General features: G+C 42.8%; 5 protein-coding genes and 1 non-coding gene across 6 annotated transcripts; 5 read left to right on the top strand and 1 right to left on the bottom strand.

Annotated features, from left to right (window-relative positions):
* Window positions 1–260: 260 nt before the first annotated feature.
* On the top strand, window positions 261–2,940 carry K450DRAFT_262105 (uncharacterized protein). Its single transcript, XM_051592417.1, has 5 exons — window positions 261–849; window positions 920–1,183; window positions 1,260–2,410; window positions 2,568–2,702; window positions 2,784–2,940. Exons 1-5 carry the CDS (start codon window positions 609–611, stop codon window positions 2,814–2,816), a joined length of 1,824 nt encoding a protein of 607 aa, XP_051440370.1. The 5' UTR covers window positions 261–608; the 3' UTR covers window positions 2,817–2,940.
* On the top strand, window positions 2,784–5,223 carry K450DRAFT_262102 (uncharacterized protein). Its single transcript, XM_051592416.1, has 2 exons — window positions 2,784–4,635; window positions 4,704–5,223. Exons 1-2 carry the CDS (start codon window positions 3,064–3,066, stop codon window positions 5,067–5,069), a joined length of 1,938 nt encoding a protein of 645 aa, XP_051440369.1. The 5' UTR covers window positions 2,784–3,063; the 3' UTR covers window positions 5,070–5,223.
* Window positions 5,051–7,636, top strand: K450DRAFT_262099 (uncharacterized protein). Its single transcript, XM_051592415.1, has 11 exons — window positions 5,051–5,390; window positions 5,452–5,479; window positions 5,545–5,827; window positions 5,891–6,136; window positions 6,206–6,299; window positions 6,375–6,520; window positions 6,586–6,663; window positions 6,737–6,940; window positions 7,004–7,085; window positions 7,171–7,326; window positions 7,440–7,636. Exons 1-11 carry the CDS (start codon window positions 5,144–5,146, stop codon window positions 7,517–7,519), a joined length of 1,644 nt encoding a protein of 547 aa, XP_051440368.1. The 5' UTR covers window positions 5,051–5,143; the 3' UTR covers window positions 7,520–7,636.
* On the bottom strand, window positions 7,444–9,241 carry K450DRAFT_262095 (uncharacterized protein). The gene is made up of 5 exons (XM_051592414.1): window positions 8,793–9,241; window positions 8,635–8,722; window positions 8,436–8,545; window positions 8,206–8,340; window positions 7,444–8,055 (listed from the first exon to the last, which is right to left on the bottom strand). The coding sequence occupies exons 1-5, from the start codon at window positions 9,003–9,005 to the stop codon at window positions 7,900–7,902; spliced, it is 702 nt and encodes a 233-aa protein (XP_051440367.1). The 5' UTR covers window positions 9,006–9,241; the 3' UTR covers window positions 7,444–7,899.
* K450DRAFT_262087 (uncharacterized protein) lies at window positions 9,242–11,149 on the top strand. The gene is made up of 6 exons (XM_051592413.1): window positions 9,242–9,544; window positions 9,610–9,696; window positions 9,776–9,928; window positions 10,039–10,154; window positions 10,224–10,310; window positions 10,382–11,149. The coding sequence occupies exons 1-6, from the start codon at window positions 9,478–9,480 to the stop codon at window positions 11,060–11,062; spliced, it is 1,191 nt and encodes a 396-aa protein (XP_051440366.1). The 5' UTR covers window positions 9,242–9,477; the 3' UTR covers window positions 11,063–11,149.
* Window positions 11,150–13,888: 2,739 nt separating this feature from the next.
* K450DRAFT_t108 lies at window positions 13,889–13,960 on the top strand. Its single transcript has one exon. It is a non-coding gene; the product is annotated as a tRNA-Glu (tRNA).
* Window positions 13,961–14,212: the final 252 nt, after the last annotated feature.

The following is a 14,212-nucleotide window of genomic DNA, read 5'->3' as shown; positions in this document are numbered from 1 at the left end:
CCATCGACTCGTAACAAGCGATGCAATTTCAATGCATATATACTGTGAAACTGATTTGTAACCATGAAAGTTAAGGCGACGGCACTTGCCCCTTTTTCTTTCATTTACTTTGCAACTGTGTCGCACACTGTACTTTTTTACGACGGCAGCAGAAAGAGCTAGGTCGCAAGGTAATTGCGCTGTGGCGAATTTTAAATTAAAAAGCGAGCTACCGCATGCCATGCGGGTATAGCTGTAAGACCAACCATACATTTATGAATAAGGGAATGAATGAACATATGGATGTAGTATATGAACGTTCTGGATGAGTATCCTTTGAGATCATTAATGGATGCTTCAAGTACAATTTCCGAAGATCATTTCATTAATAGACCTTGTAGGAATAGTACCAACGTTATGTTGAAAATTTGGTATATTCCTCCCAGCAGGTGTTTGTAATTTTTGCCTTGTCGCTGGTGATAGGTTCAAATGTGAAAGTGAAAATTGAGTTTCTGGCAGAGTGACTGCTCTTTCTGAAAATGTGAAAAAAAAAAAAAGTTTAGGCAGCTCAAAAGGCCAGCGAAAAAAAACCCTCATATTTGTAACATAATTCCATCTACAAGTTCAATATGGGAAAACTGAAGAAGGAAAGGAACAGAGTCGCCAATACTGGTGGCAATCTTGAGAAGGCCGGAAACTTGAGAGTGAAGGGAGAAAACTTCTATCGTGATGCAAAGAAGGTCAAATACGTTAACATGCTCAAGGGCGGTACAGCCATTCGCAATGCCAAAGGAGAAATTGTTCGAGCAGCTGATTACCAAAACACAGAGACACCCATTGCTCGAATCGCACCTAATAGAAAGTGGTTTGGTAAGTATCATCCTAAACCGATGCTCATAGCCGCTCAGAGTACCTAACCCCTTTGATGGATCTTTTATAGGCAACACTCGAGTCATCGGACAAAAGGCATTAGAGAACTTTAGAGAAAGCCTTGGATCAAAAGTAAATGACCCATACCAGATGCTCCTACGACAGAACAAGCTTCCTATGTCTCTCCTTCAAGACCCTACAAAGCAAGGTCGCATGCACATTCTCGACACCGAAAGTTTTTCCAAAACCTTTGGTGGCAAGGCTCAGCGAAAGAAGCCTAAGGTTAATATAGCATCGTTGGAGGAAATGGTTGAGAAAGTTGAAGATGTTACAGGTAATTAGAAGGATGCGCTTATATATCTATCGGATTCATTGATCTCGATATTAACACACCCATGGCCTCCATCCAGAATCATATGCCCCTGCCAAAGATGCCAAGTTGTTGGTCAACCAAATCACAGACTTTACCGATCAAGCCCGTGGATGGTATCTCCAAGCTGGACAATCTAAGCGTATTTGGAATGAATTGTACAAGGTCATTGATTCATCTGATGTTGTTATACATGTCTTGGATGCCCGTGATCCAGTTGGAACGAGGTGTAAAAACGTTGAGCGCTTCATTCAAAAGGAAGCTCCTCACAAGCATCTCATCTTCATTCTCAACAAATGTGATTTGGTTCCTACTTGGGTAACAGCTCGATGGGTCAAGCACTTGTCAAAGGAACACCCAACTCTCGCTTTCCACGCTTCCATCAACAACTCTTTTGGTAAAGGATCCCTTATCCAACTTCTTCGACAGTTCTCTGGATTGCATTCGGACAAGAAACAGATTTCTGTTGGCTTCATTGGATACCCTAATACCGGCAAGTCTTCCATCATTAACACACTCAAGGCCAAGAAGGTATGCACAGTTGCACCCATCCCAGGCGAGACCAAGGTTTGGCAATATATTACCCTCATGAAGCGTATCTACCTTATCGACTGTCCTGGAATTGTACCTCCTAACGCTGAAGACACTGAATCCGACATTATCCTGAAGGGTGTTGTTCGAACTGAAAACATTCCTACACCTGAAGACTGTATTCCTGTCATTTTGGATAGAGTTCGAAAAGAGTATATGCAGCGCACATACGAGGTTCGTGAATGGAAGGATCCCACCGATTTTATGGAACAGATCGCTCGACGCACAGGAAAGTTGGTCAAGGGTGGTGAACCTGATCTTCACAACGTGTCCGTCAGCATTCTCAATGACTGGCTCAGAGGCAAAATTCCATTCTTCACTCCTCCACCATCTGTTGATGGTACTCAGGAGACAGCCGCCGATGCTGCTCGATGGGGTGAAAAGGACTCTCAAATCAAGGCTGCCAATGCTGCAGCTGCCAAGGCTGCCCATCTTGAACGACAAACGGCTGAGCGCAAGGCTGGACGAGTTGGTGTTGACCAGTTGTTCAGAAAGATCCGTGTTGTCACCGAATTCTTGCCCGACGATCTTGAAAATGATAAGGACTTGAAGGAAGAGGAGCGCGAGAAGGAAGCGCAAATGATTGCCACTAAGAAGGAAGTAGTTGCCGCTGCCGAAGAACGCAAGAAGACCCGCAAGGCTGCCAAGGAAGCCGCTTTGGCTGCTGAAGAAATCACAGACTGGGATGAAGTATTTGGTAGCGTTGTCGGTGAGGAAGGTCCTGTTGTTGAAGCACCTATCATTGATGGAGAAGAAGACAGCGAGCTCGAGCTTAGTGACGACGATAAGGAAGAAGAGGAAGGCGATGATGCTCAAGAACAAGAGGAGCAAGTTGAGGCAGCCCCCAAGAAGGCCAAGTCAAAACTTCCCGCGTTTGAAGAAGAGGATATCGGTAAGTGCCATTTTTTTGGTTTACATTTGAACGCTCCATTGTGGGACCACGTTTCTAATCTGCCAGCGGTTGCTCATACAGACTCCCGAAAATCTACCAAAGATAAGCGAATGACCACCAACAAGCGAAAGGTTGGTGTTCATTATTATGAGACTGCCAACGTCAAAAACAGAAACCGTAGCAAGGTCAAGCCTGACGGTGGACCGAACAAGAAGAAGCGTAGAGCATAACTTAGTTTACATTCCCGAAATATGTAATTTGTTGTTTTTTTTTCTCCATTTTTTGCTATTACAAAACCAAATCATCATTCACATAAAAAGAAAACAATATCAGCCTCTGGTTTTCATTCACAGCCCACTCCATGACCGAAGCATCCACTGCAGCCAAACATGCTGCCAATGCTACTAAATCTTCCGCTCCTCCACCCACCGAGGACACACCATTGCTACCTGTGGCTCCAACGGAAACGGTAGACCACTATGAGGAATCGCTAGTGTTCAGTCTCATATTTGTTCTTCCGAGCACCATTTTCTTTGCAATAACCCTCATTGCTTGCATTACCCCCTCGACATGGTCCGTGTATCAATTTTTTGTCAGTCGCTGGCATTATTCAGGCTCTCTGCCCTTGACTTGCTGGATCCTGCTATACCCTATTGTTTGGTCACTGCCACCCATCATAAACGTCCTGGCTTGGCACGGCATTTTCAAAAAACCGCTCACCCTCCCTGAGCTACAACCGAAAATTCCATCCACCCGAGTGGGCCGACAGCTTCTTGCCTGGTCAATCCCTCGGGCTCTATTATTCCTTAATATTGTATTTCTTATTGGATTTGCCATCACCATTTTAGTTTCAAAAGAACTTCGTAGCCTGGAATGGACAGCCGCTCTTGCCGCCATATGGGGCGCCTTCGTCCTGACTTGGGTGTCCAGCCAAATTAATTTTTATGCTCGCCGTCGTGTGAAGCGATTGATGGACTTGGCAGAAACTGTTCATCTCGAAGAGGAGCAAGAGGAAATGGAAGCACGAGAGGCGGCAGAAAGCAGCAACTTGACCGAACCCATTCAGAGATCAAGGACAAACAGTACGAGTAGCTCGGGCAAAAGTGAATTATTGACCGCAGCTAGCAAGCCATCCGACAGACCCAAAATAATAGCCCGGATACCGACGAATCACAAACGTTTATTACCAGCTCGAATTCCTCTCTACCGTCTGACAACCGAAACCACTCTCCATTTATTATCGTTTGCCGCCATCTTTTTGTTTGCAAACACTGTCATCCGAGCACTGGAGACTTCCAAGCATCCTCCACCCGGCCAGCGATTTATGTCACAAGACGGCACGCTTCTTCACATTCATTGCCAAGGATCAAATCAATTAGGAGACTACACAGTACCCACCGTTGTGTTTGAGCCTGGCGCGTCTGTGCTAGCATCTCACCATGTCCAGTTTTTAGCCGAACTGGAGAAAGAAGGTAAAATAGGACGATATTGCTGGTACGACCGTGCTGGGTATGGTTGGTCTGCAAGTGGTGCTCTGCCAGCAACGGCAGAATATGCCGCCGATCAGGCATACGAACTCCTGGTGCAGCAAATGAAGGAAGACCATATGGTTCTTGTTGGTCATAGTTATGGAGGCATGATTGTTCGCCTGTTCGCTGCTAAATATCCGGAATACGTTTCCGCCGTTGTACTGTTGGATGCATCCCACGAAGATGAATTATTATGGACCGACGTTCGCACGGGTCATTCAGCTACCTTGGAATGGGCTATAAGGAAATGGCAATGGTCATGCACGTTATATGACTTTGTCTGGTTAGTCCTAGAGCCTTTAGGTATTGATCGCTTCGTGCCGATTTGGAGCATTGGTGATGAAGGCTGGTCAACCTATAGTGAGGCAACAAAGGCTGGGCTATTAAATGGACGCGCTCTTCAGGTAAATATGCATACAGTATTGGTTCTTTTGTACTTTTACATCGCATACTCACACTGCTTGTTCTTTAGGCAATTTCCAGTGAAGTTCGTCATTTGGTCACGCTATCCGCAGATCAAGTCCGGTCCACTCGGCCATCCAGATTCACTGAAGACGAAAAACCCACAACCTCACGCCAGCTTTTATTTCCACCCGACTTGCCTGTTTCTGTTGTCACATCTACGGAATTGGGATGTCAGTTCAAAGAGTGCCAAGATAGCGAAGAAGAAACCAAAAAGGCGTGGAATGAGCTTCAAAGAGACCTCGCTTACAATTTGTCCTTAGTAAGCGAATGGATCGTTGCTCCTAATACACCTCACATCCTCTGGCGAAGTAAAGAAGGTGCAGAGACGGTGAAGGACGTTGTAGTGAGGATGGTATCTACTCTTCGTATATAGTTTTGTATTTTGGGACATTAAAGAGACCTATGACATGAATAGAGTTAGGTTTATTCTCTTCCGCCACACAGCTTATGTTTTCTCGTGTAAACTACATTTCTCGTGCATTCTACCGAACTTCCAGTGTTGCGAGATCGGCTGGTGTGGTGCATGGACGAACACGTTTGTCAGTGACAAAGTATCCTGAGTTGAAAAGGGATTCCAGATTCCAGTCATTGAACGACAAACACATTGATTACTTCCGGGCCGTCCTCGGCGAGAACTCTGTGGTTTATGACAAGGACCCTGAATCAGACGCCATTGTACACTACAATACTGACTGTAAGAACCTATGATTTTAATGATTCATTCACGTGGACAGCATACTGATAGGAAATTACAGGGTTCAATTTGTACAGAGGTACATCCAGGTAAGCGTGAAAGTTTAAGAAGGGACGAAAAGAAATCGGTAATAATTCAATTTACTCCCCTATAGCCTGGTACTCTTTCCATCCGACACTGCGCAAGTATCATCGATCCTAAAGTACTGCAATGAAAATAGACTGGCCGTGGTGCCGCAAGGTGGCAACACCGGTGTGAGTGGCGGAGCTGTTCCGGTCTTTGATGAAATCATTATCAAAATGTCCCGCATGGATCGTATTCGGAAAATCGATCAAGTATCTGGAATCGCTGTGGTTGACGCTGGTGTTATCCTTGAGAACTTGGACAATGCAGTGAGTGAACACGGATACATGGTTCCTATAGACCTAGGTGCTAAGGTATGATATGTTATTCACTGTGCAAGGTATGACATGCTAAACACTAAGCTAGTACTTTGTCAGGGCTCATGTCATATAGGCGGAAACATCAGCACTAATGCTGGTGGTCTTCGGTATGTGCGATACGGTAGTTTGCATGGCAATGTACTTGGCTTAGAAGTGGTACTCCCGGACGGCACTGTACTGGAGAATCTATCGACTCTGAGAAAGGATAATACTGGATATGATTTGAAGCAACTGTTCATTGGCTCAGAAGGGACTCTGGGCATTGTAACCGGAGTGTCTATATTGACTCCTCAGCGCGCAAAGGTAGAGAATACGGCAGCGTGATTGAAAATTATGCACCACCATTCTAACACCGACATTACGCATCATCAGGCTACCAATCTTTCGCTAATTGGCCTTGACTCTTACGAGGATATCCAAAAAGCGTTTGTTAGAGCGAAGGCAGATCTCTCCGACATTCTATCGGGTAAACAAAATGATTGATTAGTTAAATCGCGTCAACATAACTCTAACCGATCGATCCGTTGTCTTGAAACGCTAGCATTCGAATTTTGGGATAAGGATTGTATTGAAGTCGTGTCCGAGAAAATGTTACCAGGTGTACAATTTCCTCTCTCTTCTGAAAAGCCTTATGAGTTCTATGCTTTACTAGAGACACAAGGAAGCCGTAAGGAGCATGACGAAGCAGTAAGTTCTCAACAGCATGGGGGAAAGGTTGTGGACCATTTCGAATAACTTGCGCTTCTACTTAGAAATTGGAGAGTTATCTTGAAAGTTTGCTAGAAGACAACATTGCAAAGGACGGCGTGGTTTCACAGGATATTAAACAGGTTTGTAAGAAATGAAGAGATTGGATATATACATGCTAGCAAATAACCAATGTCGCACCAAATCATATTGCAGACACAAAGCTTATGGGCCTGGCGAGAAATGATACCAGAGGGCATGACGAAATATGGGCCAGCCATTACTTATGATGTATCAATGGATATACCGCTCCTGTACAAACTTGTCATGGATACAAGGGCACATTTCGAAAAAAAGGGTATGATTGGCCCGGACAAGGATTATGTCAAACTCATAGGATTCGGACATGTCGGTGACGGGGTATGTTTGGTTCTGGGTAACTATGGTTATATACTATTTTTGCTAACCTTATTATGTTCCAAGAATCTTCATATTATGGCGGCGACGAATCGTAATGATTACGATTTGCAAAAGCAGCTGGACGACTTCGTTTATACATGGACTGGTGAGTCAAGATCCATGAATATTGATTGATTGGACTAGTTTTCCAGTTTAAAAAATATATATTTATATTTTTCGCGTCACTCCAGCTAAACATAGCGGCTCTGTGAGCGCCGAACATGGCATTGGCATATCGAAAATTGGATATTTGCCATACAGCAAGAAGAAACCAGTTCTGGATCTGATGGCTAAGCTCAAAGCTCAAATTGATCCTCGAGGAATTATGAATCCATATAAAATATTTGGTAGCGTACCGGGACAAAATTGATTAAACAGCAGTGAAGATAGCTTATTTCCGAAGGCAATGAAATAAACCGAAAGCTGCTACAGAAATCTGATTTTAAACTTTCAATGCCAGCTAATAAGTACATACTTTCTGCACTCGGTTGCAAGCTAAGGATGGACGTGTATACAGGCACAAGGCAATCGCGTGAGTAACCCGCCGTTAAAATCTACCACCAGCAATGTAAAATATCGATACCAGTGTGGAGGAATCTCTGGTACAAAAGCCACTCTACCTCCTCAAAGGTTCGATGACGATTGGGCATTTTCCCCGACAGTTTCTTCGTGTATCTTTTTTTAGAGTCGCCACCGCCACAGTACAGTGCATGGGGCTACTGGCGGAAGCTACACGCTTTCTGTCCTCTACAAAGTCAAATGTAGACTTATAAAATGGTAACGATTAAAAGGAGAGGATCACAGTATATTTGTGCGAAAATTTGCGGTCAAAGAAAAAAAAGAAGAAAGAGAAAATGTGGAATAAAAGTGAAGAGATTGAAAGAGAAGGGAATTGAAAGAACGGTTCTTCAAGCAAAGATTTACAACAAATTGCACTTCTTCTTGGCCTTAGTGGGCTTGTTGACCATCAGAGCTGCGCGGGTAGCGTGCTCGAAAACTTCGCGAACACCGTTGCCGTCTTTTGCTGAGCATTCGAGGTACTTGTATGCACCAATCTTGTGAGCAACAGCCAAACCCTATATTTGCGAGAAAACGTAATCAGCAATCAAATGTCATGAAAGGAGAGGCTGAGAGGAATCGATGACGGTGGAAGGGGGCTTCGCTGGGCAGTTGTACGTGCGGTTGGCTATCATCAGCCCAAAATCAAAAGCGCTACATTTACTAACCTCTTCGTGGGTGACTGGTCTCTGTGAGGTCTTTCTCAACTCCTCAATAGTATGTGGGTCGTTTCTCAAATCCTTCTTACAGGCAACCAACAAGATGGGAAGGCCTTGGCAGAAATGGAGTACTTCAGATATCCACTGTGTAACACAAAAGTATCATGAATGGGTTAGTGACACTCGGTAATAAATGCAGCTGAATGAGGCAGACTCAACCAAAACATTGAAAATTGTACCTTCTCTTGAACGTTATCCAAAGAATCTGGCGAATCCACAGCGAAACAGATCAAGATAACGTGGGAATCGGGGTAAGACAATGGGCGTAGACGATCGTAATCCTCTTGGCCTATCATGCACAGAGATTTAGCGTTCGCAAAAATAACCAGTCGGATTTTTTTTGGGGAGGAGAGCTCCTAAATGGTAACTCTAGCTTACCTGCAGTATCCCAAAGAGCGAGTTCAACGTGCTTTCCATCGACTTCAACATCTGCAACATAGTTCTCGAACACGGTAGGAACGTAGAACTATGGAAATAAGGTTAGCCTTGTGCGATCGCCCTGCGTAGGTTTTTTTGCCTTGTCTCTCTTTCTTTACCTCGGGGAAAGTTCCTTTAGAAAAAACGATCAGGAGACAGGTTTTGCCACAAGCACCATCGCCGACAATGACAAGCTTTCTTCTGATTTCAGCCATACTCTGTAAAACAACGCAAGAGTTAAAACCTGAACAATAATACTGACAAAAAATGTGTAACGATGAAAGAAATAAGATGATAACATCCTTCGAGTCGCATGTGCTCAATAAACCCATTTAGAAAGTGACAACGAAAATAGAATAAAAAAATGAAAATTGGCTCATAATGAAGAACAGGTTTGAGCCCGGCCATTCCTTCATATTGCGTACAATATGTCTTGTGGAAAGTGAGTATGAAGAGAAGGAAGCAGGCTGTGCCAAGAAGGAACAGCACAGAAAATTGAGGTGGCGCAAGCTTGCAGCTATTGAGAGTTCAGCGCCCTGCAAAAACACCAAAAAAAAAGCTGCAAGCTCGCCTTTACAGTCATAAGGAAGAAGACATGACGAAGGAGAAATAAGGTGTAAAAAGCAATAAATCAAGAGGAAGGAATAAAAGAAAGCGGCAATAGAGTTCATAGGTGAGATGAGATCATGGGTGCAGGACACATGGTAACGAGAATCTGGCTGGGGCGAATCCAGAAACTCATTAAAGCACCAAATTGTACCAATTGTCAAAGGATGAAGCACAAGACGGGAAAAATATAGCTGAATGGTTGAAATGGATGACAGAGATGGAGCATCTTACCTAAATGTTGGAGCGGATATAAGTGGAGAAGGTAAGGAAGCTACGGGGACGGGGCCCAGAAAAACGCTCCACTACAAAAAATTCATGTTGACGTAGCGCCCAGCTTGGACTTCAGCCAACCCTCGCATAATACTGATATAATGTCGATTGAGCTCAATCCTTCTAATCAGCTAGCATTTCAGCGTAAGAAGCTCTCAGTGTAACTCAATCTGGTTCATCTGTTCCATTAATAACCATGTTTATTTTTGCCTCTCTTTCAAAGGTCCATTGACGAGGACTGTAACGGAAACTTTAACACTCAACAATCCCAATGCAGAACCTGCCATCTTCAAAATCAAAACCACAGCCCCAAAGGCTTATTGTGTAAGACCTAATTCTGGTAGAGTTGATCCTGGATCCTCGGTCACTGTTCAAGGTATGGTAGTTGTAGACGTTTGCCGTTCAATAACCCGGAGCTTGTAGATAAGTGACCTAACCCCCGCTTTTACACCGGTATTTTTTTTATCTCCCGTTCGTACGGCTCAGTATTGTTACAGCCAATGGCTCAAGAACCAGCTGAAGATCACAAGTGCAAAGATAAATTTTTAGTACAAAGCGCCATATTGCCTTCTTCTTTGGCTCACCTTCCTCCTGCTGATATTGTAAGTTTAAGCCTTTTGTTGGTTATCGCGCATTGTATGGGTCGCTCATCCTTTCATCTTTAATACCAGATGTCTGAGATAAACAGCTTGGATCCTAGTCAAATCCATCAGGCAAAGCTCAAGTGTGTCTATTTGCCAGTATCTCATGATGCAGAGGTAAGTGATTCAAGCATATGATTGGAAGGTCTACCAAGTTGCATGACTTAGAAAAATCTCATTTGCTACAGCATAAACAGCCAGCGCAAACAACTCAGCTTGCGGAGGAACAAATAATACCTGTTCAAAACATGGCCTCAACAGAACAAGTGAAACGTCAATCTACTATCAATAGTGACGAAGAGGAGGCATACCAAAATGCTCGAAAGCCACAAGAGCAAATCGTTCCAGAGCCATTGGGCTCACCCGTAACTCCTCCCATGGTATCCCCACCATCTTTCGATCATGAAGACACACCAGAACAGCTTGCACCTGAGCCGATCGCTGAAAAGGACCCTGTAGAAAGTCAGAAAGTGAACCCTTCTCCACCCGCCACCATTGTTCCTCCAGTACTAGCTTCCAACAACAATACGGATGAGGTTAAGCGATACGAGAACGAAAATAAGGAACTACGTAATAATTTGCAGTCTGCAAACGAGAGTATTTTGTCCATGCAAAAGAATATTGACTCTTTAAAGAGAGAGCTAAGCGCTGCTCAAGCTTCTGTGATCACCTTGCGCAAAAATGACTCGGCTTCTACTGCTTCCGCTACAAGCAGTGGTAGAAAATTGGCATCTACAGTTAAGCCAGAAGACGCAGTACATCAGCATTTGGCCTCGTTACAAGTGGCATCACCTACAGAAGGATATCCTCCCCAAGTAGTGGCAATCATCGCCTTTGTTGTATTTTTATTCACGTGGCTATTCTTTTAAATGCATGCGAAGATTATAATTTTCCTGAATTGCTCGAAGAACAAAAACGAAAAACAAAAACAGAAAAAACTTCATACTTGAATTTTAAACGACAGTTATACGCTGTCTCGTATAGCTGGTTACTTACATGTAATAAAATCGAATAGTCGATTGGTGAAAATTGTGTGATTTAGATTAGATGAGAGTAGTAGCGCACCATATTTCTTCAATAATGGGTGATTGATGTTTAGCAGTTGGGCTCAGCGACCTAATTCGTCGGCCTTGGTGACATCTTAATGTCGTATTTGATACGGAGTGGCTCAAGCATGAAAGAATTAACTCTCATAAATTGTAAACAAAACGGTGAAACTGATTTTTCCATAATTTTAAAAAGTTGTGCAAAATGAGAAACCGAACAGAAACGTTTTTTTCCCTCGCGAGATACTTTTTCACATGATATGCCTCCTTTTTTAAAAGAAAAAATCTTGGTCGCTTGGATAGCTAAGCATACTTGACGTTTACATCTGAAATTTACGTTTACGCGATACAATGACTACAACTTGTCTGATTGTCTATCATATAGCAGCACCCAAGAATTGCAGCATGCATTCCAATTCGCAATAATCATTAACAAGACGTGTTAATTAATTCATGCTCTCGAGTGCTACAACATGTAAACCGCACTGAAGCATCATATTCACTATCGTAGTTGCATTCTAAAGACAATCAATTTTAAGTGAGAGAGGTGTCTGTTGCCATTGAAAGTTTTCAAACTTCGATCAAAGCAAGTGTCTCTTTTTCTTTTTCCTTTTCTTGCAAAAAAAAAGGCTATTTTCTCTAGCAACTGATCACAAACATTCAAGGAACAAATTTTTCGAAAAAGAGTTTTGCTGAGACAAGAAGGAATTTCCAGGCTAATTGATGCCAAAGGAAGACTATGATACGCATTGGGCGAAAATAGCTCTAACACGATGCTGCTCTTACAAACGGCTGCTTGCTTTCATTATCAAGAATTCTTTTAATGAATGTATCTATCTACTAGTGCTAAGATCAGCAACAATTCTACATATTGACATATGGAAGTGGCACCATAATTGCCCATTTTGTTGGGTATTCCATGAAGACCAGAATACATGAATTACCGCGAGCGCTTGTCGGCATGTAAGCTAATCCGCTGCCGAGATTTTCCTGTTCAACTTGGCAGTATTGGTTTAATGAGAGTAACTGTCGTATTATTCCTAACCTTCAATCTTTGGCAAGCATCGCATCTCTTAATGAATTCTTGGACATCTTCTTTCATATTTAGCTACCAAGTGATACCTTGTATTGTCTTTAGGGTCTTATCCACGCCAGATTGCCCACCGGCGAGGCCGCCGTGATGTCTTTGTAATCCGCGTCAGTGCTATCTAGAGTCCTTTGCAGACGGTACAGCGCCTTCAATCAGGCGATGGGACTCTCCAGCTTGTCCCGTGAAAGCTCGTCGGCTTGTCGACGAAACTTAGTAGTAGTTTTGAGTCTTGCATTTAGAAAGTAATACGATATCCTAATGTTTTTAAATAGAAGTGCTCTGGTAGCTTCACCAAAATGTTACTATCGGCGTACAAGACTTAGGAAAATATAGAAATGTCTTGTCCACGATAAGAGAAAAAATGAGATTCCATATGCTTTTACTGAAATTATAAGAAATTCGAGGTTTGTAAAAAATGAAAAAAGAGGAAGTGAAGTGGTAATTATAGAAAATTAGACTACAAGTGGCCGGCATCCATAGTAGCTCAGCAATGAGAGGAAATGTCGAGAGGAAGACAGCCATAGATGCATTTTTTCTGCAGCACTCCAATGTCGGATCTCAGCTTCTTCAGAGTCCAGAATAGATGTAGACCTACTAGTTATTCATTAATCTTCTTGAGTTAATACCACAAGGATGCCGCTGGACTGACCTTGTTTGTGTACTTCTTGTGTGTCCGAAGATAAAGGGCCGTCTACTCCTGACATCAAAGGGAGATGGATATGGTATTTGAGTGTGCGGTATGAGTCGTGCAGCATTTAAGGTATCCCAGATAGTTGTATTAGACAAAAGTCTGGCTTTTATTGCCGTTGTGGCTCCTTCTAAGTAAGACTGAGGTTGTATAATGGCTGGTCCGATGAGAAAGGTGAAGGATGGCAGTCGCTGATAATAGAAGTATAGCGGCATAACAAAATGTTGGGTCCGCAATAAATAGTAGCAGTTAGGCGTCCCGTTAGTTATAATAGAAGAAGAATTTTTTTTTGTCTGCTTTCTTCCCTTTCTCTTGTTCACCTCTCATTTCTGTTAAAATGGTTTTCGAGGCTACCAACACCAATTTGGTGTTATTTCAGTAATCTCTTACAACTTGATTTTTTTTCTCGAGAGACTTTAGCCAATAAACTGCGGTGTTAGGCGCTTCTTGATGATCTAATATGCAATGCAACCAATTGTCGTCCTCACAGTTCTCTTCAGCAATTATTGCCGTATTGTACACATCGACCTTGACACAATTGTCGAATTACTCATTCTATAATAATGGAAATAAAATACGACAGGCTTGCTAGGTGGCAAGGTGAAAATCAAAGTGACATAATAAAGTAGAAGAAACCTTTTGGTAGAGCTAATCTAGGTACTGACTGAAACAAGTACAACGATGAATAAAAAGGGTAATAGAGAAGCTTAAATAATTTTTTTTAAACGAGTTAAAGCAAGAACTAAAGTGCCAAAAAAGACGTAAAATACTGTCTTGAAGATAGCCAGAGAGTGGACATAAAGGTTTTCGGAAAGTAATTGACAAAATTATTTATGAGAAATATTTTTTAGTGGTCTAACTAATAAGAAAATCCGAATTGGTCCAGTGGTCAGGATTACCCGCTCTCACCGGGTCGGCCGGGGTTCGATTCCCCGATTCGGAGATTTTTTTGCATTTTTCGCAACAACTAGCAAAGCAACGACGAAGAAAAGTTATATCAGTCAAGAGTCCTAAGGAAGCAGCACATTTTGATACTACTCACATACCTGTGCGATAGCAAGTCAACATTCTCTTCGACATTCCGACATTTCACATTGGGAAATCAGACGAAATTTTTTTCCCATCAGCCTAGCCGACAGATAACCTGCGAATAACAAACCAAGCGACATTACTCAACATAACCATTAGTATACCG

The sequence above is a fragment of the Umbelopsis ramanniana genome (assembly GCF_025399195.1).
Source record: "Umbelopsis ramanniana AG unplaced genomic scaffold K450scaffold_93, whole genome shotgun sequence".
NCBI classification, from domain to species: domain Eukaryota; kingdom Fungi; phylum Mucoromycota; class Umbelopsidomycetes; order Umbelopsidales; family Umbelopsidaceae; genus Umbelopsis; species Umbelopsis ramanniana.
The sequence above is the reverse complement of the archived record's forward strand: the minus strand, read 5'-3'. Positions and strand labels throughout refer to the sequence as shown.

Excerpts from the sequence above, each read along its gene's own strand:
- K450DRAFT_262105 (XM_051592417.1), top strand. The coding sequence starts at position 609 with ATGGGAAAACTGAAGAAGGAAAGGAACAGAGTCGCCAATACTGGTGGC. Across the intron at positions 850-919 it reads ACCTAATAGAAAGTGGTTTG|GCAACACTCGAGTCATCGGA; the intron begins GTAAGTATCATC and ends GATCTTTTATAG. Across the intron at positions 2,411-2,567 it reads TGATTGCCACTAAGAAGGAA|ACAGCGAGCTCGAGCTTAGT; the intron begins GTAGTTGCCGCT and ends ATGGAGAAGAAG.
- K450DRAFT_262087 (XM_051592413.1), top strand. The coding sequence starts at position 9,478 with ATGGTTGAAATGGATGACAGAGATGGAGCATCTTACCTAAATGTTGGA. Across the intron at positions 9,697-9,775 it reads TAATCAGCTAGCATTTCAGC|GTCCATTGACGAGGACTGTA; the intron begins GTAAGAAGCTCT and ends TCTCTTTCAAAG. Across the intron at positions 10,311-10,381 it reads CAGTATCTCATGATGCAGAG|CATAAACAGCCAGCGCAAAC; the intron begins GTAAGTGATTCA and ends CATTTGCTACAG.
- K450DRAFT_262099 (XM_051592415.1), top strand. The coding sequence starts at position 5,144 with ATGTTTTCTCGTGTAAACTACATTTCTCGTGCATTCTACCGAACTTCC. Across the intron at positions 6,300-6,374 it reads TCTCTCCGACATTCTATCGG|CATTCGAATTTTGGGATAAG; the intron begins GTAAACAAAATG and ends TTGAAACGCTAG. Across the intron at positions 7,086-7,170 it reads CTTCGTTTATACATGGACTG|CTAAACATAGCGGCTCTGTG; the intron begins GTGAGTCAAGAT and ends GCGTCACTCCAG.
- K450DRAFT_262102 (XM_051592416.1), top strand. The coding sequence starts at position 3,064 with ATGACCGAAGCATCCACTGCAGCCAAACATGCTGCCAATGCTACTAAA. Across the intron at positions 4,636-4,703 it reads TAAATGGACGCGCTCTTCAG|GCAATTTCCAGTGAAGTTCG; the intron begins GTAAATATGCAT and ends CTTGTTCTTTAG.
- K450DRAFT_262095 (XM_051592414.1), bottom strand. The coding sequence starts at position 9,005 with ATGGGTTTATTGAGCACATGCGACTCGAAGGATGTTATCATCTTATTT. Across the intron at positions 8,546-8,634 it reads CGCTCTTTGGGATACTGCAG|GCCAAGAGGATTACGATCGT; the intron begins GTAAGCTAGAGT and ends TGTGCATGATAG. Across the intron at positions 8,056-8,205 it reads GACCAGTCACCCACGAAGAG|GGTTTGGCTGTTGCTCACAA; the intron begins GTTAGTAAATGT and ends TCGCAAATATAG.